The following is a 25,451-nucleotide window of genomic DNA, read 5'->3' on the forward strand; positions in this document are numbered from 1 at the left end:
TAAATTAAAAAAATAAATAATTAAATTAAGTATCTAATTAGATTAACATGTGAATATAGCGTTTCTCAGAAAAAAGAAATGAAATAATGATATGAATGAAGTACGATAAAAACTAATTTAATGTTTCTGAGAATATTTCGGCGAATATTTTATATATATATAACAGCAAGTGATCGAATATAGTAACTGGAAGTTAAAGATCATTATGTTTACAATAAATAATTAAACATCGAGACGTTTATCTATATCAAAAATTAATATCGATTAAGCGATTTTATTTAAACTCAATTTATTATCCAATCAGTAAATTTAGTTTATCAAAACATGGAAAATGATACGTTCTATTATCATTTAAGTGGGATATAGATAACTAAATCATACTAAAAAATAAGATGGTATTTTAATCCTAACGTATCTAAAAATATGTAGTTTATTATGTTTTATTACCAGTTTTTCTTTTAACTACAGTTAATATCAACCATATCGCTTTAAACAGATTAACATCGTACCGCTATCATATGTTAGACGCTAGAAGATTCGAAAAAGTGAATTGAAAATAAACTGATAGAAATCTAAAATGGAAATGATGTTCACCTATCATCAGTTCATTTACATGTAAGTGTGAAATCTTTCGAGTAGTTTAAGTAAAATGTCTTATGTTACGTTTCGAATTCCCACTCTAACCGGATTATTGCGAAATAGCAAGCGTGCCAGATTTCTGCGCAATAGGTGCTTGATTATTTTACTTTTTCAAGCATCACTCAAATATTTTTTTGTAACGAACATGAATTAAAAAGATAAATAGATAATTTCGTGTTAACTGAATATTAAATTCATTATAATTTAAAAAACTAACGATACACATATACATATATAATAATAATAATAATAATAATAATAATAATAATAATAATAAAATAATAATAATAATAATAATATATTATAATCCATGATGGATTATATTATGTCCATACGTAAGATCCTATAAATAACACTCTTTTATTTATCCCTGTTTCTCTTTCGCTTTTCTTATTAATAAATAATAATTTCAAACTAACTACGTTTCTTTCGTTGTGTTTATTTAAAAATATCAAAGCATTTACCAAATGACTAAAAAGGTATATTTACAAAGCAAAAAGCAATAACATTATATTGTGTAAATGATTGTATACAAAAGAAAGAAGAGAGGGAATGAATGAAAGAGGTGGGGGAAATTCGAGATGACAACGTAAGAGCCGAAGAGTTTGAAATATCACGCTTATAGCCGCAGTACTCGTTTGAGTTTGACGTGAAACAGGTGTGTTAGCGTTCATTTCAAGTTATGACTTCGTGCTTTGAAGAAGAAACATAAAAAGAGTCTCATATAAAATCATACTCGACAAACACGAATTTCATTGAGTTCGATTGGTATCAACTTTGCGCAACTCGGACGCTCCTTTCGATTTCTATTTAAATTTTATTTAGCATTAATGCTTTTAGTTCGTTTCTTCCTCTTTCTCAACTATCTTTTTAATTTTTCTCTCCTTTCTTAACTATTGCGTAATCTCAAAGGAAAGAAGGATTGGATTGTCACTGTTATAATATTCGTTAAAAGTCCGTTGAAAATTAAACACCGAAAATTAATCTCAAGACATTTCGGTTATGTCCAGATCCGCGCGAAAAGCGCGGAGGGCGTTTTAAAAAAAAGAAGCTGGAATTATTTGTGCCTCAAGAAAAGATACAGTCAAATTGGGTGAGTAAAACTTCGTTTAGTTTCATCCAATTTTTCTTTTACTTCATATCCTTCGAAGATAATCTTCACGTACGATTGTGAAAAAATATTTTTTAATATCTCCAGTCTCTATAGAATATTTCTATTCTTTCCTTATTCGAACTTATTCGAGCAGATTATAACATAAACAATTTTTTACACATATTTGCAGTCTCCTAAGGAAAAAGTAATACAATAGCGATCACATTTTTCCTCTCCATTTGAGTTATCATAAATATTTCTTCTTATACATAAAATTTTTATACATGAAGAAGAATGATGAAATAATCGCTTAGAGAATTAAATAGATTGAAAAATCATAATTAACAAATTTTCTCGTTTTTTGGCTAATCGCATTAATGAATTTATGTTATCATACGCAATAAGTAATCTTGAAGATACAATTAATTCTAAACCACTCTCGTATCACAATATCCTTTTAAAAAATCACGATTTATTTTTTTCCCTATACATAGTCAAATCGAAAGTGGCATAACGCAGTAGGATGTACCATGTCGCCTAATACGAATAGAACGAGTTATTATGCAATCCTAATTATCTCTTTTCATTCAATTGTAAAACACTGAATTACAATGCCGCTATCGCAAGAATTTCCACCTCATCTATTCGTTCGCATTATTTCGTCAAATAACTGGCGCTAATCATTAATCATCGTTTATATATTGCGAAGAAATACTTACAATCATCTCGTATTAAGCAATGTCGTCTTTGACAATTTTTACAATACACCGATCGATTTTCTTGTAACAATTTCAAAGAACCTAGTAGCTACTTACCTTACAATTCTTATCGCTCCTTCACTTTCAAATTTCTTTCGATGATCACATTCAAAGTCTACAATTGCTTTGATGTTAAAACATCGGAAATCGAAGAACTGTTGCATAAGTGAAATAACTTACAAACTAGTCGGTCGACATGTCATATTAAATAAAACATTAATATGTCTGTGCGACTAGACTGGCGCAAAGAAAACGAAGTAATACCGATATAGTATATGGAAGACACAACACGTTTCGCTCTCGTGAATTCTTATTATTATCTCTGCTTATAGCCGCTGCGAAGTCAAGAATAATGACAACACACATGACACATCGTGAACATGCTGAATCGAAAATATTCATTTTTTTTTATAATTACATATAAAGAAAAAAAAAGAACAAAAAAGTACGGACGTGAAGAATACATTTTATGAGTGCGTCAGAGATTTAAAAAAATACTACCTGTTTGGTGACCAAAACTAAGATTTTTGTATCGTCTCGAATATAACTCATATAGTAATAAAACGTTTTTAAACCGCATTCAATTTTATCTCATTCAATATTGAACGCTTAAAATTAAATTTTTATCCGACGGAGATGAAAACGATTTTGCGATACCATAAATAAGATATTTTAAATTTGCATTAAATCAACTAAAAATATTTTTTGAATCGTCCTTCATCGAAATATTTCTAGCAGACTTTTAAACGTTTTATTTTGAACAGTTTTGGCCTACCTGAATTTATCAAACTATGTTATATAATATTTTCCGCGAACAGTAATATTATAATTATCTACTTATTGTTTGCCTCAAAACCAACTTGTTTACATTCTTGACGATTAATTGTAATAGCACTGAAAATAAAATAAAGGACTGTAAAGAAATTTATAATTAAATATATAACAATGTAACAGGATTTTAAATGTTAATTAATTACGACAAATTAAAATATTTAAAAAAATATATTATACATTTTATAAGTGTTATACTTAATCACTCTCTAATGTCACCTTATCAGCGTGTATTCATCATTTATAGCGTCAAATTATTTTCTTTTCGGGTTCTTTACCTTCTTGATATACGTATCAATTGCATTTTTACGAACTTTGTACAAAAGCTATGAATTTAATCCCGACGAAGCGAATGATTTGAGTAATGAATTATTTCGTTGTTTGACTGTACAACGGCTGTACCAACTGTGTGTAATTCAAGTGCACGGTCAACGTAATCGCATACGACCATGATTTATCTTCCACGTCACTTCCGCTTTAAAATGATTTTTCAAGGAAAAGGTTATCGCGAGTCTTGACTTGCGCGGATTAGCTTTGAATTTCTTCAATAATTAAACGATTCATTTTTTGCCAAAATTCTTTTACAATTCGAGCAAATCATGAAAATTGTTTTATCAAATAATGCATAGGAAAAATATTTAAATATGACAATAACATAACAATTCATTGTAAATATGTAATCATTTTCAGTGCAATTAAAGGAAGAGAAATTTTCTAAGCTGACAACTACGTCTTGAAAAAGCGAAAATTTCTAATACACAATCGCTGACCTTATTTAAATAAACGATCTCGAAGCAATCTCGAGGCGATTATGAGCGATTCGAATGGTAAGCGAATCAACTATTTAAACAGAAAATATTCGAGAAAGAAAATAAAACATTTTCCTATACATTCTTTTATCTTTTGTAAATTTTTCGATATACTGTATTTAAATTTTACAAGTTTACTTTTATTTCGAAATACACATACTTAATTATTGTATATTCCATTGGTAAACAAAACTAAAATATAAAAATGATATTGAAAGAAATATTAAAACTGATTAAAAAAAGCAGACTGTAATATAATAGAATAATAATATCTATCTATTATATATCTTCGTAAAGGAAACAAACGAATTGCAATTTTTATGAGACGCACTTCTATGACATTACAGAAGTATTATTGAATTCTTATCGCGTAAGCTTATTTCTAAAATCTGTAATATTATGGATTAGAATGACAAATAACAAAATCCATTACTGAAATTCCGTACTGTTTTAGCATGACGAAACAATTCGTTTTCTTTTTTTTTTTTCTTTGTTTGTTTCTTTCTTTCTTTTCTTTTAAGATATATTCTACTATGTTAATCGTTTTACCGTATCAGATCAAATAAGATAATGGCAAGATGTCAACGAAAGATCGCGCTATTTACAAATACGAATCGCAATAAGAATTTATACCTCATATATTGTCACTTATTTCTTTGTTGTTATCTCAAAATATATGTATACTTCATTATATTCTACTTATAATTTAATTGTATCTATATTCATATGTTAATTTTCTATCCTAGACACAAAGAATGATGAACAGTCGAAAATAGACTGTCAAAAAATCCAAACTGGCCAAGATGAAGATATAGTAAGATCACTTTTTGTTGTTTTTTATTCTTCAATGATATCCTCTATTAAAATATGTTAATATATATTTCAGCAGGTATATGGATTTGAAAGGAGTGCATTGAAAACGATTATAATTTATATTTCTTATATATTAACTGTCGGTTTCGTAAGACTTCTTTTCCATTGGTATCCGCGATTGTATTTGTATGCAACACATAGGAAATGCCCTTTAGAGGAAGCCACAAAATTGCTTGTGATCGTAAGTGTTATTACTTCTTGAAACAGTTAAAATCTTCGTTAATAGACCAGACCTTCCATTATTATTTTTCTCTTAATAGAAGATAAAAATTTACGTAAAATAACAATAATTATACATGCAGGATGACTATCAAGGAAGGTATAAATCCTATTTCGTGAAAAACGTTAAGACAATATCTACTGAAAATGTGAGGTCAGTTGAATTTCAATTATATACATATAATTATAATATAATTATAATTCGTAAGAACAATTATAAAAGCGTACATAACGATTCCGATTCTAATAATAAGATAATCTCTGAAATATTTCGATTGTTATCAACTGACAATTAATATTTTATACAAATAATATGTTAGACAATATATTTTTCAGTGACAAATCATTCAGTTCAATTTTGGGAAGTAATAGTATAAACTTACTTAAAAGTGTCAAAAATAAGAAACTTAAGCTTACTTTAGAAAATGGTACAAAATCTGAAGTAACAGAGTATAAAGCATTTTGGTGTAAAAAACAATGTTATATTTGGGATGTTACACAAAATACATTTTCCAAACTTGTTGGTCTTGACAAATATACATTGTGTTCAGACCTTCATCTTGGTCAGAACAAGGGACTCTCTAAGGAAGAACAATTCCTAAGGTATTTTAATATATAACCTTATTAATTGCTTAATGTTGAATTCCAGTTATACAGAAAATTTATTTTTCTTTATTTAAATTTTACAGGCGAATTGTCTATGGAAACAATGAGATTGTTGTGCCAGTGCAAAGTATAGGTGTATTATTGTTATTGGAAGTTTTAAATCCTTTTTACATCTTTCAAGTATTTACTTTAGCAGTATGGTTTGCCGAAGAATACCTTTACTACACCATTGCTATAATATGCATGTCTCTTTTTGGAATTACAAGTTCCATTTTGCAAACACGTAAAGTAAGTAGATTACAACTACAATTATCTAATTATACTTTCTGTTAACTTAATATGTGTAAAATTTGTGTATACATTAGAATCAACTGAATCTGAAAGGAACTGTGGCCTCTTTCGAAAATGTTAGAGTATATCGAAGTTCAGGTATATTTGAGAGCATTTCAAGTAATGAACTAGTACCAGGTGATATTATAGAATTACCAAATCACCATGGAACAGTTGTTTGTGATGCAGTATTATTAACTGGACAGTGTATAATAAATGAATCTATGCTAACTGGTAAATATATCTTATTAGAAATTTATTTGACAATTAATATCAATTAAAGAAATATTTCTTTTCTGATTAGGTGAGTCTGTACCAGTTTCAAAAACACCATTACCATCAAATCAAGTGCCATATGATTCAAAACAATCTTCTCATCATACATTGTACAGTGGAACTACTATAATTCAAACTAGGTATATACAATGAAAGAAAATGTAATTGTATATTTCAAAATATTACTATGATTCATCAAATTTTTATCTTTCATATCATAGATGCTATGGGAATAATCCAGTTCTTGCAAGAGTCATTAGAACAGGTCTACAAACTAATAGAGGTGCATTAGTTGCAGCTATATTATATCCACCACCAGCAGACTTCAAATTCGATCAAGATTCGTATAAATTTATTGGCATACTAGCATGTGTTGCCACTTGTGGCTTCATATATACAGTTGTTACCAAGGTAAAAAAAAAACCTTATAGTTATGAATCTATTATTAACTATTTCTACTATCAGGCTATTTAGAATCTTTAAAAAAAATTACATTCTTAGGCCTCAAGAGGAATTACAGCAGGTGATATTGCAATTAAAGCTCTAGATATAATTACAATAGTTGTTCCTCCAGCTTTACCAGCTGCAATGACAGTAGGAAAATTATATGCACAAGCAAGATTAAAACGTACACAAATATATTGTATCAATAATAGGGTCATTAACGTCTGTGGGAGCATTAATTGTGTGTGTTTTGATAAGGTAAGAATTTTATAAAATAATAATTAACATATTGTTAAAAAATCATTAATCTACAGATTTGGAGACTATGAAATATCAAATTTCTTCTTTACTTTCATCTACTTGTACAGACTGGAACGCTGACAGAGGATGGCTTAGATATGTGGGGTGTTGTGCCATGTACAAATGGTAACTTAGAAGAATCAGAGAAGAATATATCAAAACTACAACATCATTCTCTTTTTGAGGGTATGTTAGTATGTCACAGTCTAAATATCATTAATGGCAAACTTTGTGGGGATCCATTGGATGTTAAGGTAATCCTATAATTCTCAAGATTTATCCCTAGATTTTTTGTAAAGATAAATTTAAAAAGAACCCTTATTTGTACTATTATAAAATTGATTATAGATGTTTGAAAGTACTGAATGGATATTGGAAGAATCTGATACAACACAATCAGATAAATATGATCTCGTGACACCAACAGTAGTGAAACCGCCAAAAAATAATAATTTTACAGAAAATATGAATAAAATTTCAGAAATTGGTATTGTGCAACAATATCAATTTTCAAGTTCGTTACAACGAATGTCTGTGATAGTACGCATTCTAGGATCTGACCATTTTAAAGCATATACTAAAGGATCTCCTGAAATGATATTTAGTTTAAGTAAACCAGAAACACTACCGAAAAACATAATAACAACCCTGAAAACTTATACAGAGCAAGGCTATCGTGTAATAGCTATGGGGCAATCTACAATAATTGAAAATGGTGCAAAGGTAACATATATTTATTAATTATACAGCATTAATAAAGTTTTTCTAGTTTATAAAATAAAATAAAATAATTTTTTATGTAGATATCAAAAATGACACGAGACGAGGTCGAACAAAACTTGGAATTCCTAGGTTTAGTTATCTTAGAAAATAGATTAAAAGAACCAACAATTTCAGTTATAAAAGAACTTAGAGAAGCTAACATGCATGTAATAATGATCACAGGTTAGTAATTTGTTTTTTATTTTTATACTTACAATTAAAATGTTATTCATATATAAATAAATCTATGTCTTTTGTCGGTGATATAGGCGATAATATACAAACTGCAGTAAGTGTTGCAAAAGAGTGTGGTATACTTTTACCTAATGAAACAATTATAGATGTAGTCATAGTTCCAAATCAATTTAAAAAATCCGAACCAGAAATATTTTTCAATGCACAAAATATAACTCAAAAATTGGTAAGTTTGTTATCTTAAAAACTTATCTCAATATCAAAACCTTTCTCTTCGAATCTTACTTTTTTAGAATCTTCGAGACAAAAGACATATGATACCAATATTAGATGATATGGAACAAGGAATAGATATAAAAAATTATAGATTTGCTTTAACTGGACAAACATGGCAATTGCTAAAAGAATGTTATCCTGATATTGTGCCAAAAATTTGCGTAAGGGGAGCAATATTTGCAAGAATGACAAGTGATCAAAAACAACAATTGATTCTAGAACTTATGCAACTTGGTTATTATGTGGGTATGTATTAACTACGTTTAGGAATTTATTACAATTATTTACTTCGACTTCTTAAATTTGCTTCATAGTTATGTGTGGAGATGGCGCAAATGATTGTGGAGCATTAAGAGCAGCTCATGCAGGTGTATCTCTTTCAGAAGCAGAGTCAAGGTAAAAATAGATTCAAATAGAAAGAAATCATGTATCAAAATACACAAAATATTTATTTTATAATTTATATTTTCTTATCTCAACATTTTTATCTCTTTTAGTGTGGCTAGTCCTTTTACTTCAAGAATACCTGACATAACATGTATTCCTAAAGTCATACGACAAGGACGAGCTGCTTTAGTCACATCATTTGGAATTTTCAAATTTATGGTTGCATATTCCCTAACAGAATTTTTGTCTGTTATAATTTTATATTCAATAGACTCTAATTTGACAGATTTGGAATTTTTATTTATTGATATTTTTTTGATTGTAAATTTTGCTTCCTTTTTTGGAAAAACACAAGCATATGACAAAAAACTTGCTAAAAATCCACCAATGACAAGTCTCTTGAGTTTCACACCACTATTGTCTTTAACAATGCATATGTTAATAATGACAACATTTCAAGCAATAGCATATCACACAGTACGGTATTTCTCTTGGTTTACACCTTTTGTTCATACCAGTAATATTGGGTATACATGTTATGAAAACTACTCAGTTTTCTGTATATCTATGTTTCAATACATTACGATGGCAATAATATTCTCACGTGGTAAACCATATAGGCAACCTATTTATACAAATGGTGTGTTTACATTTTCTATTGTTCTTTTGATTTCAATTTGTATATATATTACAATTTATCCTGCAAATTGGGTAATAAATTTGTTACAATTACTTGTACCTCCAGACTATAATTGGAGGATTATAATCTTAGTACTTGCTTTAGCAAACTTTTTTATGTGCTTAATTGTTGAAACTTTAATAATAGAGTATGGGATAGAAAAGAAACTAATTCCAAAATTTTATCGTCCTGAAAAATCTAAGAAACATTATTTAAAAATAGAGTATGAATTACATAATAATCCAAATTGGCCAAAGTTGGATAATGAACTACCAGTTTTACCAATTACACCAAGTGTTGAAAATATTATTAAAACAATATACCTAGAAACTTCAGAATGTGCAAATACTGTAAATAATCAAAAATATAATGAACAAAAAGTATTAAAACGTTTAAATGACATAAAAAAAAATGGTATTGACAATCAAGGATTTGTAGAAGATTCATTGATCGAAAATGTGAGCATTATCACTAGATTTTAAATATTCAACAAAAAACAATTTATGTTAAATGTTGATCGATTTGTAAGGATGTAACAGAATATATTTAATCATATGTATATATACTTTAGCACAGTATTTATTGTAAGTATTGTTAATTTTTAAAATGACGAAAATTTTATTAAATAAGTAAATAATAAAAAAATTAAAATAATATTATCTTATAATATTTACATGTATTATGTCTGAGGATCATTTGAAAGATCACTGTAATTTATACCTATTAAAATTGAATTTTTTATTAATAGAAAATTTTATAATTAGAAAATTTTATTAATACAAAATATAATTACATTTGTTTTTTATCCTCTAATTCCAATTAATTGTTTCTCCACTATCTATGATAAATATTTCAGTAGCTATCAATACAATGTTTTTATATTCCTTTTGACAGCGAAATACTGACTGATCATTTGTATCATATTTTTATATACAAAAGAACTAGCTTATAATAGATTTCCAAATCGTTCTAAAATCTTCCATTAATTAATTCAATGTTATACTAATATCTTTAGAATGTTATATTGTTAATCGTCTCTTTAATTCTTTTTTTTTTAATGTACATTCTAAAAATCATATCTAAGGGATTCAGTAATATTTTAGAACTTTTTTTGTTAAGTATACTATCATAAATTTATATCAATACATCCAAACATAATAAAGAATCTTCTTTAATATTTGAATGTGTCATTGTAAATTTTAAATATGAAATTAAAAAATCATAGAAAAGAATCAGTCATTCTTTAAAAATAGGACTTAAAATAAAATGTAATACTTTTAAAAAATCTCTTCTTCTATTCTGTTTCTTGGCAAGATAAAGCAAAAGTTCCTTATAACAATTTATTTAATTGAGATCTCAAAATTTCTAAAGAATATTGTAATACAATATCTTTGAATTCTTTGATTGCTTATTGACAAATTATAGAATCATAATAATAAAGTTTTACTAATAGATTTATAATAATATCTATAATTTTACTATAAATCAAAGGAAAACAAGGATAATATTAAAACGAATAATATACATATAATAATAATTATGTAATATATATTCCAAACATTTGTGTTTGGTATAAATATTACATAAATCAACAAAAAGTATTATAATATACATGTCTTAACGTTAAACTTAATAATACTTTTAACTTCATCATTTTATTTAAACTATTTATAAATTACGGTTTTTTAAATCTAAATAATATCTATTACATTTAATTTTTTTGGTAATTCATTACTTTTTTGTTTTTAATTTCACTTCAGCCTTTTCCGATTTTAAATGTTTTATGTATTTATGACTTTTCGCCATTTTTACAGTCTATACTAAACTATATTTTGTAATATAAAGCATAGTTTTATATAGTCGCATATATAACTATATTTATTTATTTTATATATTTTATATATGGTGTTCTATATAATTGAAATATTTATCTGTAATCACAGATGCTATATAAATAATAAAAACAAAATTATATATCACATGATGTCGATAATACTGAAATTTATAAACAATGTATATACAACATTAATGTACAGTCCTATGTACTGTATAGAAAATATAGATCGCCTTAAAATTGATAAATTTTATATTTGTGAAAATATTTGAAAAAATATTTCCATATTAATACGTTGTATTATATTTATACATTTTTTTATTAGAAATATAGATATGGTTTATCTAAATCTGTCTTCTATTAATGCTAATATTCAAAACATAACTGAGGATTTTGAAAAATGAAATCTTTTAAATTCTTATTCGTCTTATAGACGACTAAAATCCTTTTTAGTCTCGAATATATTGTTTATTAATATGCATTTATATTTCTTCTTTTTTTCTTCCTCATTTGAAAAGTTAATATTTCGAATTTCGATATTTCTAGTTTCTCAAATTCATTATAAATGAAACAATAAATAATAAATTTTTGTCATATGTCTTGTTTTAACACTAACCTCTTGTCATGTATACTTTGTTCGTTTTTGATGAAAATATATATGTCAATTAAGATCGTTTTAAATGACTATAAATACAACACTAATGAGATAACATTAAGTCTATGCTTCTGTCGAATAAGAAACGTTCATAAAAGAGGTTGAAACGTTTTGGAAGATAATCTTCAACAAGTCATGTCTCGAGATTTTGCTGAAGTCTGCTTATTCTTTGACTATAAATCTAGAAAGAGTTAAGGCGATCCACAAAATAAGATTCGATTATGAATACGAGTCTTAAACAAAAATTCGATTTAAAAGTACAAGCCAATCACAGGTCGATTTTGATAAGGTGCCGCGCTAGCCAATCATCGAACAGTGCCGATGTCGAACGACCAAATAAAGAGCAGATAGTTGTTCTATATTTTCCTGTTTTTTAGTCCAATTTAATAAACGTTTACGCGAATTTTCTCGAGTATCATCTATTTCGATAACATGGCACCGACAATTCAAACTAATGGGAGTACATCTGAAAGAGATAAACGAACAACAAGACCAGCAGAGAAAAGGTAGGGAAATTCACCTCAAATATGTATATATTTTTCAAACTACATATTTACATTATTTTTTGTTATAGATCCGAATTAATATGTAGAGTTAAATATTGTAATACACTTCCTGATATTCCATTTGATCCTAAGTTTATCACATATCCGTTTGAATCAACTCGGTATGTATTGATTATTAAATTTTATCCATTTATAAAATGATCATCTGTAGTAAATATAATCGTATTACTTAATAGATTTATTCGATATAACCCCACATCATTGGAACGTAATTACAAATATGAAGTTTTGACAGAACATGATTTAGGTGTTGAAATAGATCTTATAAATAAAGATACCTATGCTGGAGATGTTAATGCACAGTTAGAACCTGCTGATGAAAAGCTTCTTGAAGAAGATGTTCTTACGCCACAAGATTCAAAAAGATCTAGACATCATGCCAGAAGTGTTTCTTGGCTTAGACGTACTGAATATATTTCTACAGAACAAACTAGATTTCAACCACAGACAGTTGATAAAGTTGAAGCTAAAGTTGGTTATAGTATTAAGAAAAATTTTAAGGTTTGCATACAAATGTAATAAGTAATTAACTTATATATTTTTAAGTAATTAACTTTATATATTTGTGATCTTTAAAATTGATTTTCTGTATGATCTTCTATATGACAGGAGGAGACATTATATATGGACAGAGAAAGTCAAATAAAAGCAATTGAAAAAACATTTGAAGACAATAAGAAACCAATTGATAAACATTATAGCAAACCAAATGTTGTACCTGTTGAGATTTTACCTGTATATCCTGATTTTAAGGTATCTATAAATATAAAAATGAGTTTTGATAAAATTTTGTTGAATTTCAATATAATCATATATTTTTATTATCATAGTTATGGAAATACCCTTGTGCTCAAGTAATATTTGATTCCGACCCTGCACCAACAGGACGTTCTGTCCCTGCTCAGATAGAAGAGATGTCCCAAGCAATGATTCGGTAAAGTTATATCTCCTCTAATTTATGTTAATTTAATTTATTACTACTATTCATATTTTATAAATTAGTAATAAATCTTCGTAATATATAATTTCATGGGAATAGGGGCGTCATGGATGAGAGTGGTGAACAATTTGTAGCATATTTCTTACCTTTAGAAGAAACATTAGAAAAACGAAGGAGAGATTTTGCTGCTAGTATTGACTATGCAGATGAAGAAGAATATGAATATAAGATGGCTAGAGAATATAATTGGAATGTTAAAAGCAAAGCATCTAAGGGATATGAGGAAAATTATTTTCTTGTTATACGACAAGATGGGGTATCAAAGATGAAATATTTCTCTTGAATTATTGAAGTACTTATTTAATTACTTTATTCATGATTTCAGGTATATTATAATGAATTGGAAACTCGTGTACGACTTAGTAAACGCAGACAGAAAGCTGGTCAACAACCAAATAATACACGATTAATTGTGCGTCATCGACCATTAAATGCTAATGAATTCAAAATGCAAAGATACAGAGAAAAACAATTAGAACCTCCAGGAGAAGAAGATGAAGATGAAGAAGAGGAAGAGGAAGAGGAGGAAGAAATGCAGCAGGAAACTGAAAAAGCAGAAGAGAAAGGTTATATATATTTTTAATTATAATATTAATATATCTGTAATTTTAATCAGATCCTCATTATTATTTTTTTCTTTCAGCTGACTCCGAAAATGAGAGCGGTTCGCGCGCATCATCCAGAGCATCTTCTCGTGTTTCCAGCAAAAGATCTCATACTCAATCTCCATCTCCCTCTAAATCTGGTTCAAGATCCAAGTCACATTCACGTTCTCGCTCAGCATCAAAGTCTTCATCTCGTTCTCGTTCTAGATCGCGATCAGAGTCACGCTCCCCATCTAAATCACGTAGTAGATCAAAATCAAGATCTGAATCACCTCAATCGAGAAATTCTTCTCGATCAAGATCTCGATCCAAATCACAATCAGTATCGAGATCTCGATCTGGTTCTCCTGTTAAATCACGATCAAGATCGCGATCAAGTTCAAAATCCAGATCGAGGTCACGATCTCATTCAAAATCAAGGTCTGCAAGTGGAAGTGGTAGTGTTTCTGGTAGTGGTAGTGCTGCAAGTGGTTCTGAAAGTGAATAAGTAAATGTTACGAAATATATAAACAGTGATTCTTATGCCTGTATCAGTATTTTTATTCACGCTTGTGAAGTCTCATTCAATGGTTTTCAGAATTCATTATTTATAATAGTACATTAAAAAGTAAGTGTAATAAGTTTTATAAAATTTTGTTTAACTTTCAACATATTTCCAAATGCATTTCAAATTGTGGATTTTGTTCAATTTACTATAAATCATGTGAAAAGTGTTAATAATGTATAATTATGCCTTTTTGGAAGGACATGATATCTAAAAAGTTCGAAAATTTGAATGTCATAAAAATCAATTTATTGTTTCTGTATTGTTTCTATATATGTGAGATATCACATAACTTTATAATAGGTTTTGCCTATTATTCTTTTTCTTAAAACCTCAATACATAACCACATGATTCGCATCACTATTGATAGTAACAAACAAAGAAGAAGAAGAAATGATAATCATAGTATTTGCAAGGGAAAATTCTCAACCCAGAAATTGTCGAATACTCTGTGACAACATACGTGTAATGCGAACAATATACTGTACAGGGTAATTTATAAATGCATGTCAATACTTTAAGGAATCAGTCTACATACTAATATAAATGAAAAATGTCATATGAACATATGTCTTATATATCTTATAATTATTTTTAAAGTTACAATTGATTAAAGAAATATTTAGCCAGCAAGAAATGTAGGAAACAGTCTTTTGGGATCATACTTTTCCTTTAACTAATAAGGCAAGGTATGCAATCCAAAAATTCAAAAAATTCGGAAATTGGATACAAGTATAGTATGTCTTCATAATACAACTTTAATTTTGTTTCATTACATAATTCGATTTAAAGGAGTAAAATCACACTGTGAAAAAAATTAAAGATTTTATTTTTTATAAAATATTAACAGTAAAAAATATATAAAGAAGAGTTTAAACAAAAGTTGCATCATTTCATTACAAACTGCGTAAAAAAGAATTGTTGAAAAGTCTATAATTTTTTAATTACTCTTTCCTTACTATTATCGCTTCAACAAATTTTTTTAGTATACGTGTTAAAATATGTCTAGATACTGTCCTTTCAGAAATATTAATGACTTGTTAAAATTTTTTTTTCAATTAAATAAACCAATTATTATCAAATTTGAAATCTATTTCAGCAAATTTCTTTTATAATATAATAATATAATAACTGGTTTCAAGATATGTATCATACACATAAAAGTCAACTCTTCATAAGTAATAGATTTTGGTATAACTTATTCTCTTTTAAAATAATGATCTATTAATTACAACAGAAAATCTATTGTTTATAACATGAATTTGAGATTATGGGCTTTGGAAGCAAAATACCTAGTAGAATTATTTGAATTCAAGACACGTAAATAGTGGATTTGGAAATTCCAAAATGTATATAGAATCAAATTTTTTGAATTTTTTATCAATTTTAGAATGTAATCTATATTTCAAAATATTGATAGTTTTCAATGTATATTTTTTTATATTTATTAATGTTCCTTTAAAAAAAGAAAAAAGGTAATGCAAGATTATAGAATATGAAATGAGAATAAAATATGTCGCTTTTATAAAATATTACAGGAATTCACTCTAATACCTTATATAAGTATGCAGTTTATATAAATATCATAATACAATATTCTTATTTTATTTTAAGTATAAACAAATTTATAGAATTCATGATACTTTTTAAATCTTCTACACAATATTTTTAAAGTACTGTAAAAAAATAAACAACAATATTATTCGTACATAAATACTGTTTTCTAACAAAAATACATAAATTATATACCAATATAAAAAAATTGAAAATATAATTTATAAAAATATATATATTAAATACAATAAAGTAATATCTTTTTAATAAGACTTATAATTTATAATTATTATATATATTGGTATTTCCTGTATATCACTTTTAAAGATACTTACTTAAAAAGGTATCATCATTACATAAATTATGAAAATCACCTTAAATTCAAATTTGCTAATATAAAAAATAATGATAAATCTGAATAACTTTTCATAAACCATTCTGTATCTTTAGCTTTCTTGTAGTATCGGAAGAGTTTTTGTACTAGAAACAAACTGATTAGATATATCATATTTATTTGTATTACATTAATAATAAAATGATATTTTGTTGGCATCTTGCTTATCAAAGTATATGCCAAATCTATCCATCAAATGGAATATTCTTTCTTTCAACTGATTATCTTTAAAAGAGCTTTATATAGCTGCCTTGTTGTTGTTTCATTTGCATTTATTATTTCTTCTACTATATTATAGTATATATATACACACACACACACACACATATATATTAACCTACAACATATATGCAAACGTTTAGATAATACAAATCATTTTTATGAACGTTCAACGAACATTCTTTTACAATCTTAAGAACATTTGTAATTCATAAGAATATTTATAAAATATTGTATGCTATTTGAGTATACCAAAAATTATTAGAATATAAAGACATATAATAATACTAATTTACAGAGATAAAAACGTTATAAAAAAATTATTAAACTAATACATTTTTCGTAACGGATAAAAAGTATATAAATATATTTAAACAATCTATATTTAAAATTTATTAGTTTATTTAATTCTTCTATTTTTCATGTACCAAGGTTTATAGACAATATTTCTTTCATTATGTATATATGATATATGTAAATTGCAATAATTAAAATCGGCAGTAGCATTTATATAAATAATAAAGAACTTATCTATATATTAATGTATTATTCTAATAACTTTCTTTGATCATTCTAAATTTTTGAACGGTTCGATCAGTTTGCTTACTGCTATTGAATACAGTCATAGTTAAATACGCGTAAGATTTTGTAATTGCACTTTTTTTTTGAAATAATAGTTTAATAATATCTTATAAAAATAAAAAATTTTAACATAACAATGAGTGAAAAAAATATGAAAATATCTATAAACGATGTTGGTGTGTCAAATGAATTTTCAATAAAAATACGAATTGATTCATTGATCAAAAAGGTTAAATTTAATTTACATAAAAAAAAAGATCTGGATAAATTTTTCGAATAACATAAGAATATCTTTCCAGTTTTTTGATGAAAATATTATTGATAAGAAATCTAGAGAGCAATTGTATTCTTGGAGATCTCAAGATACTAAACTATCTGTTAGTAATTGGTCAAAAAATGCAACCTATAATGATTTACAGAAAAAAATAAAATTTTTAAAACAAACTATCTTACAATATGTAAAAATTGATCATATTTACAAACAAAAATTAGGAAATTTAGAACTGCTAAGAACACAAAAAGAACAAAAAGATTGGTATATATTTTCTAAAACTTGTATAATTATATATCAAATATAAAAGTATCAATTTTCTTTTTAGGGATGATATTAAATGTACAATTGCATTATATGATAAAAACTTTTCCCATGGACAATTGAGATATGTAAGTTTTGTTTTAAACAGTTCATTATGCATGTAAATATTTTGTAAATGGTATTATATATTATATAAAACAGTAGTGAACAACTCATGGCCCAAAACCCTTATGCTATCCAATTGCTGTTGGCAGAAATGTTGCATTTCATAAGCTAAAGTGAAAAATTTTAGCAAAAAAATGCATCAACTTGATAATGAACTATTAAAAAATTGTATTAGAGTCTCAGTTTCAAGCATATCTGCCAATGTTGGAAAGTTCAATAACAAGAGACAGAGTCAAGTAAATCTGTGTCAAAAATAACAATCCCATAAATTAAAATTTGTTAATTAATATATTAAGTATTTAATATTGCATTTGTTGCGGTTTGTATGGAATATGAGGTTTCAATCTTTGCCTATTGAAAGGTTGCTCATTACTGATAGATTATGCATTTATGTTACCAACATACTTTGTTCAATTATATCATTTATTTAATATAGTCTACTCTGAATCTAACAAAAGATATTAAGGATTATTACCAAAAATACAAAATATTATGTAAAGAAGTTAGAAATATGAAAGATGAATTAAACAAATTTACAATGCAGTACAATGTAGATTGGATAAATATTAATTCCAATCTCATTAACTTGTCTAATGTAATTAATAATATAAAGTATGTGATATATATTTATATTAGAAAAAATATTTTTTATATTATAATGTTTTACTTTTTATATTACACTTTATTATAGAAACAAAAATACTGTTTCACTAAGTGCTACTAGATCTGCAGAGGATACATTACAAGAATTACGAAATAAATTGAAACAAACTGAAATAGTCTTGCGAGATCGCAAAAAGATAAAGGAGAATGAATTTTTCAGAAATATTTCTTAGAAAAGGTATCATTTGTATGAAATAAATATTGCTTACATCTGTATATTATGTGCGTTATTTTCGCAATTTTTATAGGTGGGATATATATATATACTTATCTAAATTTATTTTTGTTGGTAAATGGAAAACCTATTAAATAATTTGTGACAACACTAACAATTATTCACAATTTATTTTAACATTATCTGCTAACGATAATTTATTAAGAAATAATATCAAATATAACTAAATAATCCAGTATTATATTGTTTACATTAGATTAGTAAAATTTTTAATAAAAAAGTAAAAATTTTAATAAAAAAGAAAGTTGTACAATATTTGAATATATTAAATATTCAATATATTTGAATATATTAAATATTGCTTTAATTATTAACATTCTTAATATTTTTTACTTCGATTCTAGAAAAGAAATGAAAAAAATATACTTTTGAAAAACACTTATTTTTTTACAATGTAATTTTATTACAACATTATATGTATATTGTCATTATAACAGTTATAAGATCATAATTAAATTATTTTTCACACATCTATCTCCAAACAATATGTATACATCAATACTTATAAAAAGTCTCATTCTCATCAAAGCATTTGATAAATCTCATCTTATATACACACGTACACATACAATACATATTATATATATATATATGATGGACAAATGGCAGCAGATATAATAAGGTTTAAATACGAACTATGTTCAGCCAGTATTTGACTAATTATAATTCGTTAATTTCATTAATTCATCAATTGCATTAATCAGTTATCGTATTTGCAAAGTTTTAATCTCATGTTTTTTCTGTTGTTATCCACTACTGTGTAACCACTGCTGTTATCCATTGAATATATCTGGAATTTAAGAATATTATTGTAACACATTACAAGTGAAGATACTTTGTTACAATGTAGCTTTGATGAATTTACGCAAAATACGAATAAAAGTTTCGATTATCTTGTATAGGCTCTAGCTTCTAAACTATCAATTGTATGTCCAAGCGATAGAAATCACTGAATATTGCTACTGGTCTTTTCAATAAAGATATGTCAACAATTTTACAAATAATGTAAATGTTGGATTTCAAAATTAGTCCACTCATTCATTAGTTTATTCTACAAAAAGTCAATTGATAATGGTTCAACATGCTTTTTCTTTAATCATAAGGACAAAATATTGCAGAGACAAGTTATTGCGCACATGTATGTACTACTGTGTGCATAATCCTTTTATTCTCTAATACCCAAGCCTCTTATTACAATTAGTGGCAGATATAACTTGATGGAGAAGCATAACTTGAATTCCACAATATTAAAACAAGTACTTTGGATCCCTGTTTTACCTCCTATAAAATAAAATATAATAAATTTACTCCAACATCTAAAATTTTAATAATAGAGTATGAAATAAAAAAATCAATATCGAAACTTTATTATTCTCAAGAATCCAAGAAAGTATCAACTTCATATGCACAAATATTATTTTTCATTTTACATTAGGATGTTTTTATAATATTATCGATATTATTTTGTTCTCACAATCGTATTTGAATATAATAAATATATTGCACAATAACTTGAGTTATTTATAACTTAGTTAAGTTAAGTTAGAAATAATTTAAGTTGTTTTCTGTTAATTTTATCATATCAATTAAGTGTTTGAATGTATTATATCATTCTTCATAAACAGAGTCATTTAATTTGATCAACTCGTAGAAGTGAAGAAATTAAAATATAGATTATTACAATAATCACATTGTAAAAATCGTTAATTTCTAAAGAAACATAAGTATTATGCTAAATAAAAGAATAAACAAAAGAATTAAATTTATATTTATGTAATAATATTTACAAATATTAATCATTTAGAAAATCAATATAATTTATAATTAATAAAATTTAATTTTTTTATTAATAGAACACTTGTTCATTTACAAAATAAAATAAATTACATATCATTAAACGAGAACGTTCCTCATCCTCCGATCCTATAATCTCAATTATTTTTGCATTGTCTGTAATATAAATAATTTAATAGTTATTAATACAAAATTCATATATTCCTTTTGGCAGAAATCTTTCACAGAAATGTTTCAAATAATTTACCAATAATAGCATCCTGTTTTTCTACAAGTATATTCCATATCCATTCCTTGTGATGAAGTACAGCCCGATTAATCATTTGTATTATATTTTCATGTATAAAAGAATGTAGAAGAAGAGTTGGTAAAGTTGATACAAAGTCCTTAAATATATGTTCACTATAATAGAACTATTACTTTTAGAATTTGTCTTTTTTTTCTATAGACTTAATAGAAATATTTACATATAAATATGTAAAATATGAAATATATATAGACATAAAATGTATAGAAATAAACATAAGATATATTTTAAAAACTACTCCTACCTCTGTAATCCAGTTAATGTATGGTCTGATATAATATCACTAATTATATCATGTAATTGTATGTGGAATTCTTTCTTTGATTGATGAAAACTTGCACTTATCATTACTTTTAATATAGGTTCCATCGTTATACAATTGACGTACCATACTTGACTTGCTTTGAAAAACAAGGTTCTGAGAAGTTTATTTAATTGCGGTAATACAAAATTATTCATATCAGACCAATCATCAATTATTTCTGTAATGAAACAAACTTAAATAGCAGTAATTGATAAATTATAAAAATAGTATCCAGATAAATATATTTTAAATACCATATATGTAATCCATAACATATTGACAGTATGTCTTGTCCAATTTATTAGTGATATGATTTATATTCATAGATGTAAACCAAGTATAAATTTGACAAATGCCCAAATTTTGTTCTAAACATTTCTCAGTCATTTCTAGACTAGAAAAATCTTCTTGTCTTTTTCTAAATTTCTCAACAGTTTTTGTTTTAGCATATGGAAATTTAGAGAAAAATTTCTTAGTGTAAACATTTTGAAAAGAATTTGTAAACCACATTTTGGTATTTACATGATCATTATAATCTAATATATCAATATATTCAGTTATTAATTGTATAATTATTACAATATGTTTTAACAAAATAGATGTTTCACTAGAAATAATAGTTTCAGAAATTTTACTAGTTACAGTTCTTTCTGCTGGACATACTTCAATCCAGCTATCAAACATTAAAGGTATTAATACACTTATATATTCAATGAATTCAGCTACATCTAAACTTCTTTCATTGGTATCATTTCTTAAATTAGCAATACTCTCAAAATTTATTTTATAATCTTGTATATCAACTTGCCTATAGAATGGAATATATTTAGTTTCTTTATTTATGCATATCACTTTTACAGCAGATGTGTAATGTTGTGCTTTTTCAATTTTTTTGTAATTTATAATAGATCTTAATATGTTCCCAAGGCATTCTAAAACTTTAATTCTCCATTTTACAGTAGTATTTTTAGAATCTAATGTTATTGTTAATTGTCTTTCTGGTTTTGTTTCAATGTTCATTCTAGAAATCATTTCCAAGAAGTTTGGTAATATTTTATGACTGTGTTTTGCAATTATACTATTACAATGTTGTATCAATATATCCAAAAATAATAAAGAATCTTCTTTAATATTTGGATCTATATGTGTCATTGCACACCTTAAATATGTAATTAAAACATTACAAAAAGGAGTCAGTTGTTCATTAGAAATAAGATTTAAAATACAATTTAATACTTTTAAAGAATCTCTTCTTATATCCTTTTCTTTATCAAAAAATAAAGCAGAAATTCTTTGCAGCAATAGATTCAACTGAGAACTCAAAATTTCTAAAGGATGTTGTAATAAAATATCTTTGAGTTCTTTAACTGCTTCTTGACGAACTGTAGAATTATGATGTTGAAGTCTAGCTAATAAATCCTATAGATCGAAAAAACACAAAGATAATATTAAAACAAAATAATACTAAAGAAAAACTTTAGGATAAATACTATATAAATGAACCAAAAATATTATATACACACCTTAATATTAAGCTTTCGCTTACTAACAATTTCAGTTTCATTATATAGTTTAAATTGATCATGTATCATGATTTTTTTAACTTTAACAGATGTATCCGTTACATTTAATCCTTTTGGTAATAGTTTATTTTTTTTTGCTTTTAATTTCACTTTAGCCTTTTCAGATTTTAGATGTTTTAAATGTTTATAACCTTTTGCCATTTTTATAGTCTATATCAAAATAACAAAAAACATAGTTATATATTTATTTATTTTATATACTTCATATATAGTATCATATATAATTGAAATATCTATCTATAATAACATATTTATATGTAAATAATAAAAACGTAAGGTTATATATCAAATGTTGCCAATGATACTATAAAATTTATGAAGAATGTATATATAACATTAATAACAAATAATTTATATAAAATATTTCAATATTATTTATATAAAGATTCAATTATTACCTAAAAATTCTTATTATTATAATCTCAGTCTTACATTGATTTTATAAATTAGAATATAAATTCATTTCAATCGAATTAGAACATACTATTGTAGTAGTAATGACTGAACCATATAGTAAAAGATAATAGAAGTACAATAACATTGTTCATAAGAATACATATAAATATATACAAAAAACAATGAAGAGTACCAAAAATATAAAAATTAATATATTTCAACCCCTAGAATTGAGTTACTTAATAATAATATTAAGAAATTGACTAAAATCTTCGAGTAAATAGAGGTTAGAATTATTTCAAAAGTATAGAATTATACTCACATTTGTCGACAGATTAATCTATCTCATTTTATACTATTTATTTACTATAAGCGTGCTATATATGATGTAGGATTTGTATATGCAACTAGAAAAACATAAGTATTTGTTACACCTCACGAAGCATGGGCCTCGAGAAAATAAACTCCTTTCAACGAGTTCCTGTTACGTGAGATTAATGTACCTTTCTTGGCCCTTACCAGCTATATACAATTCTATGGTACGAAACCCGCACTCAACGGTATGCCTGACGACGTACGCATCAATCAAATGACACCTACCTTTACCTTTAACAAATGAGAATGCTGCGATTTGTCCCTGTTCCGGTAATGAAGATTGGCTGACGAGACTCGACGCTGGATCCACTTCTTCTATTGGTGAATTGAATATATTTACCGCCGGATAGGCCGATTCCCTTGTCCTCGCTCGATTGGTTAGATTTCAAAAAAGAGTAGAATTAATTGGTGGTGAAGTCGCACAAAAAATTTGTTGATTGTGCCGCGGGGAACAAATTCCTCAATCGCGTTTAAGAGATTTTTTACTTTGCTCATATTTAAGATAAAACATATCTAATTCTTATATCGGTATGGTACGTTTCCATTTCACTTTTATAAAGGAGATATCGTTTGTCTCTGGTTACATAGTTCTATTTTGAATCTATGGTTAGCATAGGACGTAACATATTGTTACGAAGCAATTCACAAGTATTGTAATACAAAATAATGTAAATACAAAGTATTGTATTTCACGAAGCACAAGCCTCCGGGAATATAAATTCCCTTGAGGAGTTCCTATGCGTGAGATCATGTGTTTTTTGGTTTTTACCTACTGTGTGTAGTCTATGGCACGGGACTGGCACTTAATGGTATTTAAACAAAGTACGTAAGCCAATAAAATAACACCTACCTTTGGTTTCGACGAATGGGAATGTTGTAATTTATAATATTCTGATAACGTGATGTATTGGCAATGAGGATTGCTTGGCAGAAATTCAACGCTGAAATTCACTTCTTTGATTGGTAGATTGAATGCTATTACTGCTGGATAGGTTGATTCCTTTATTCTCGTTTTGATTGCTCTATTCCAGAGGGAGTAGAGATAATTGCAGCGAAATTGTGTAAGGAATTTGTCAAAAGCGTCGCAGAAAACGAATTTCTATATCGTGTTTAAGCAACTTATAATCGAACGAATTTGAAATAGAATTGAGATTTGTTCCGATATGAATAATACTGTTACGTTCTACGCTGACCCAAGACTATAAAAAAAGAAACTATAAAATATGACTCCAAATTTTTCCAGATATAACTATGAATAAGCGACATCTCCTTTTTGTAAATCAAATCAAATTAGAATTAAAATGGGAACTTACCTTAAGCAATATAATAATTAGACATATGTTTTAGCATAAATGTTTATAAAAATACTTCTAATGCCATTACACAAAGAGCGACGTGACCTAAGCTAATCTAACATGTAAAGAGCAGAGAAATAATGGATGCCAGCACATGTGCAAACATATGCGACAAGTCCATGGGGCCTCATCCCCACCACGAGACTCAGCACTCCAAGCGTCCACAGCTGCCGTATTAAAGAGAATCTTATTAGCATCTCCACCTCTAGCTAGGGAGAAAATCATAATGAACCAATGACGACACAGCAGCAGATCACCCTTCATTGATTCGTTAACGCTTTCTATTTAATCGGCTACACATGCCATCT

The 25,451-nt window shown here is 26.5% G+C and overlaps 4 protein-coding genes across 11 annotated transcripts; 3 read left to right on the plus strand and 1 right to left on the minus strand.

Moving 5' to 3' along the window:
• Window positions 1-1,188: 1,188 nt before the first annotated feature.
• LOC122636691 (polyamine-transporting ATPase 13A3-like) lies at window positions 1,189-10,114 on the plus strand. Of its 3 annotated transcripts, none has more exons than XM_043828221.1 (18): window positions 1,189-1,732; window positions 4,012-4,148; window positions 4,877-4,944; window positions 5,020-5,184; window positions 5,306-5,376; window positions 5,559-5,825; window positions 5,912-6,116; window positions 6,194-6,392; window positions 6,463-6,574; window positions 6,656-6,845; window positions 6,936-7,136; window positions 7,247-7,432; window positions 7,527-7,901; window positions 7,982-8,123; window positions 8,210-8,361; window positions 8,429-8,657; window positions 8,726-8,807; window positions 8,909-10,114. In XM_043828221.1, exons 2-18 carry the CDS (start codon window positions 4,133-4,135, stop codon window positions 9,957-9,959), a joined length of 3,711 nt encoding a protein of 1,236 aa, XP_043684156.1. In that variant the 5' UTR covers window positions 1,189-1,732; window positions 4,012-4,132; the 3' UTR covers window positions 9,960-10,114. The 3 variants fall into 3 exon arrangements, with proteins under 3 accessions (XP_043684156.1, XP_043684149.1, XP_043684164.1); XM_043828214.1 differs by having other exon boundaries at window positions 1,190-1,732; window positions 5,017-5,184; XM_043828229.1 differs by lacking the exons at window positions 1,189-1,732; window positions 4,012-4,148; window positions 4,877-4,944 and having other exon boundaries at window positions 5,048-5,184; window positions 5,264-5,376.
• Window positions 10,115-12,313: 2,199 nt separating this feature from the next.
• Window positions 12,314-15,247, plus strand: LOC122636828 (RNA polymerase II-associated factor 1 homolog). The gene is made up of 8 exons (XM_043828452.1): window positions 12,314-12,472; window positions 12,541-12,633; window positions 12,709-13,033; window positions 13,142-13,285; window positions 13,363-13,466; window positions 13,572-13,788; window positions 13,858-14,098; window positions 14,176-15,247. The coding sequence occupies exons 1-8, from the start codon at window positions 12,399-12,401 to the stop codon at window positions 14,622-14,624; spliced, it is 1,647 nt and encodes a 548-aa protein (XP_043684387.1). The 5' UTR covers window positions 12,314-12,398; the 3' UTR covers window positions 14,625-15,247.
• A 2,040-nt stretch (window positions 15,248-17,287) lies between these two features.
• LOC122636977 lies at window positions 17,288-19,015 on the plus strand. 3 transcript variants are annotated; one of them, XM_043828737.1, is made up of 5 exons: window positions 17,288-17,660; window positions 17,731-17,966; window positions 18,031-18,094; window positions 18,568-18,743; window positions 18,823-19,015. In XM_043828737.1, the coding sequence occupies exons 1-5, from the start codon at window positions 17,568-17,570 to the stop codon at window positions 18,965-18,967; spliced, it is 714 nt and encodes a 237-aa protein (XP_043684672.1). In that variant the 5' UTR covers window positions 17,288-17,567; the 3' UTR covers window positions 18,968-19,015. The 3 variants fall into 3 exon arrangements, 2 of the variants coding, with proteins under 2 accessions (XP_043684672.1, XP_043684681.1); XM_043828746.1 differs by having other exon boundaries at window positions 18,568-18,726; XR_006329107.1 differs by lacking the exon at window positions 18,568-18,743 and having other exon boundaries at window positions 17,731-18,094.
• Window positions 19,016-20,846: 1,831 nt separating this feature from the next.
• On the minus strand, window positions 20,847-23,946 carry LOC122636748 (testis-expressed protein 10 homolog). Of its 4 annotated transcripts, none has more exons than XR_006329025.1 (6): window positions 23,736-23,946; window positions 22,958-23,167; window positions 21,689-22,853; window positions 21,375-21,612; window positions 21,071-21,209; window positions 20,847-20,979 (listed from the first exon to the last, which is right to left on the minus strand). XR_006329025.1 is itself a non-coding variant. In XM_043828324.1 (6 exons), the coding sequence occupies exons 2-6, from the start codon at window positions 23,156-23,158 to the stop codon at window positions 20,876-20,878; spliced, it is 1,863 nt and encodes a 620-aa protein (XP_043684259.1). In that variant the 5' UTR covers window positions 23,159-23,167; window positions 23,736-23,945; the 3' UTR covers window positions 20,847-20,875. The 4 variants fall into 4 exon arrangements, 3 of the variants coding, with proteins under 3 accessions (XP_043684259.1, XP_043684267.1, XP_043684278.1); XM_043828324.1 differs by having other exon boundaries at window positions 21,071-21,225; window positions 23,736-23,945; XM_043828332.1 differs by lacking the exon at window positions 23,736-23,946 and adding an exon at window positions 23,450-23,486 and having other exon boundaries at window positions 21,071-21,225.
• Between the last annotated feature and the right edge of the window lie 1,505 nt (window positions 23,947-25,451).

Source organism: Vespula pensylvanica, chromosome 1 (assembly GCF_014466175.1).
Source record: "Vespula pensylvanica isolate Volc-1 chromosome 1, ASM1446617v1, whole genome shotgun sequence".
Lineage (NCBI taxonomy): Eukaryota > Metazoa > Arthropoda > Insecta > Hymenoptera > Vespidae > Vespula > Vespula pensylvanica.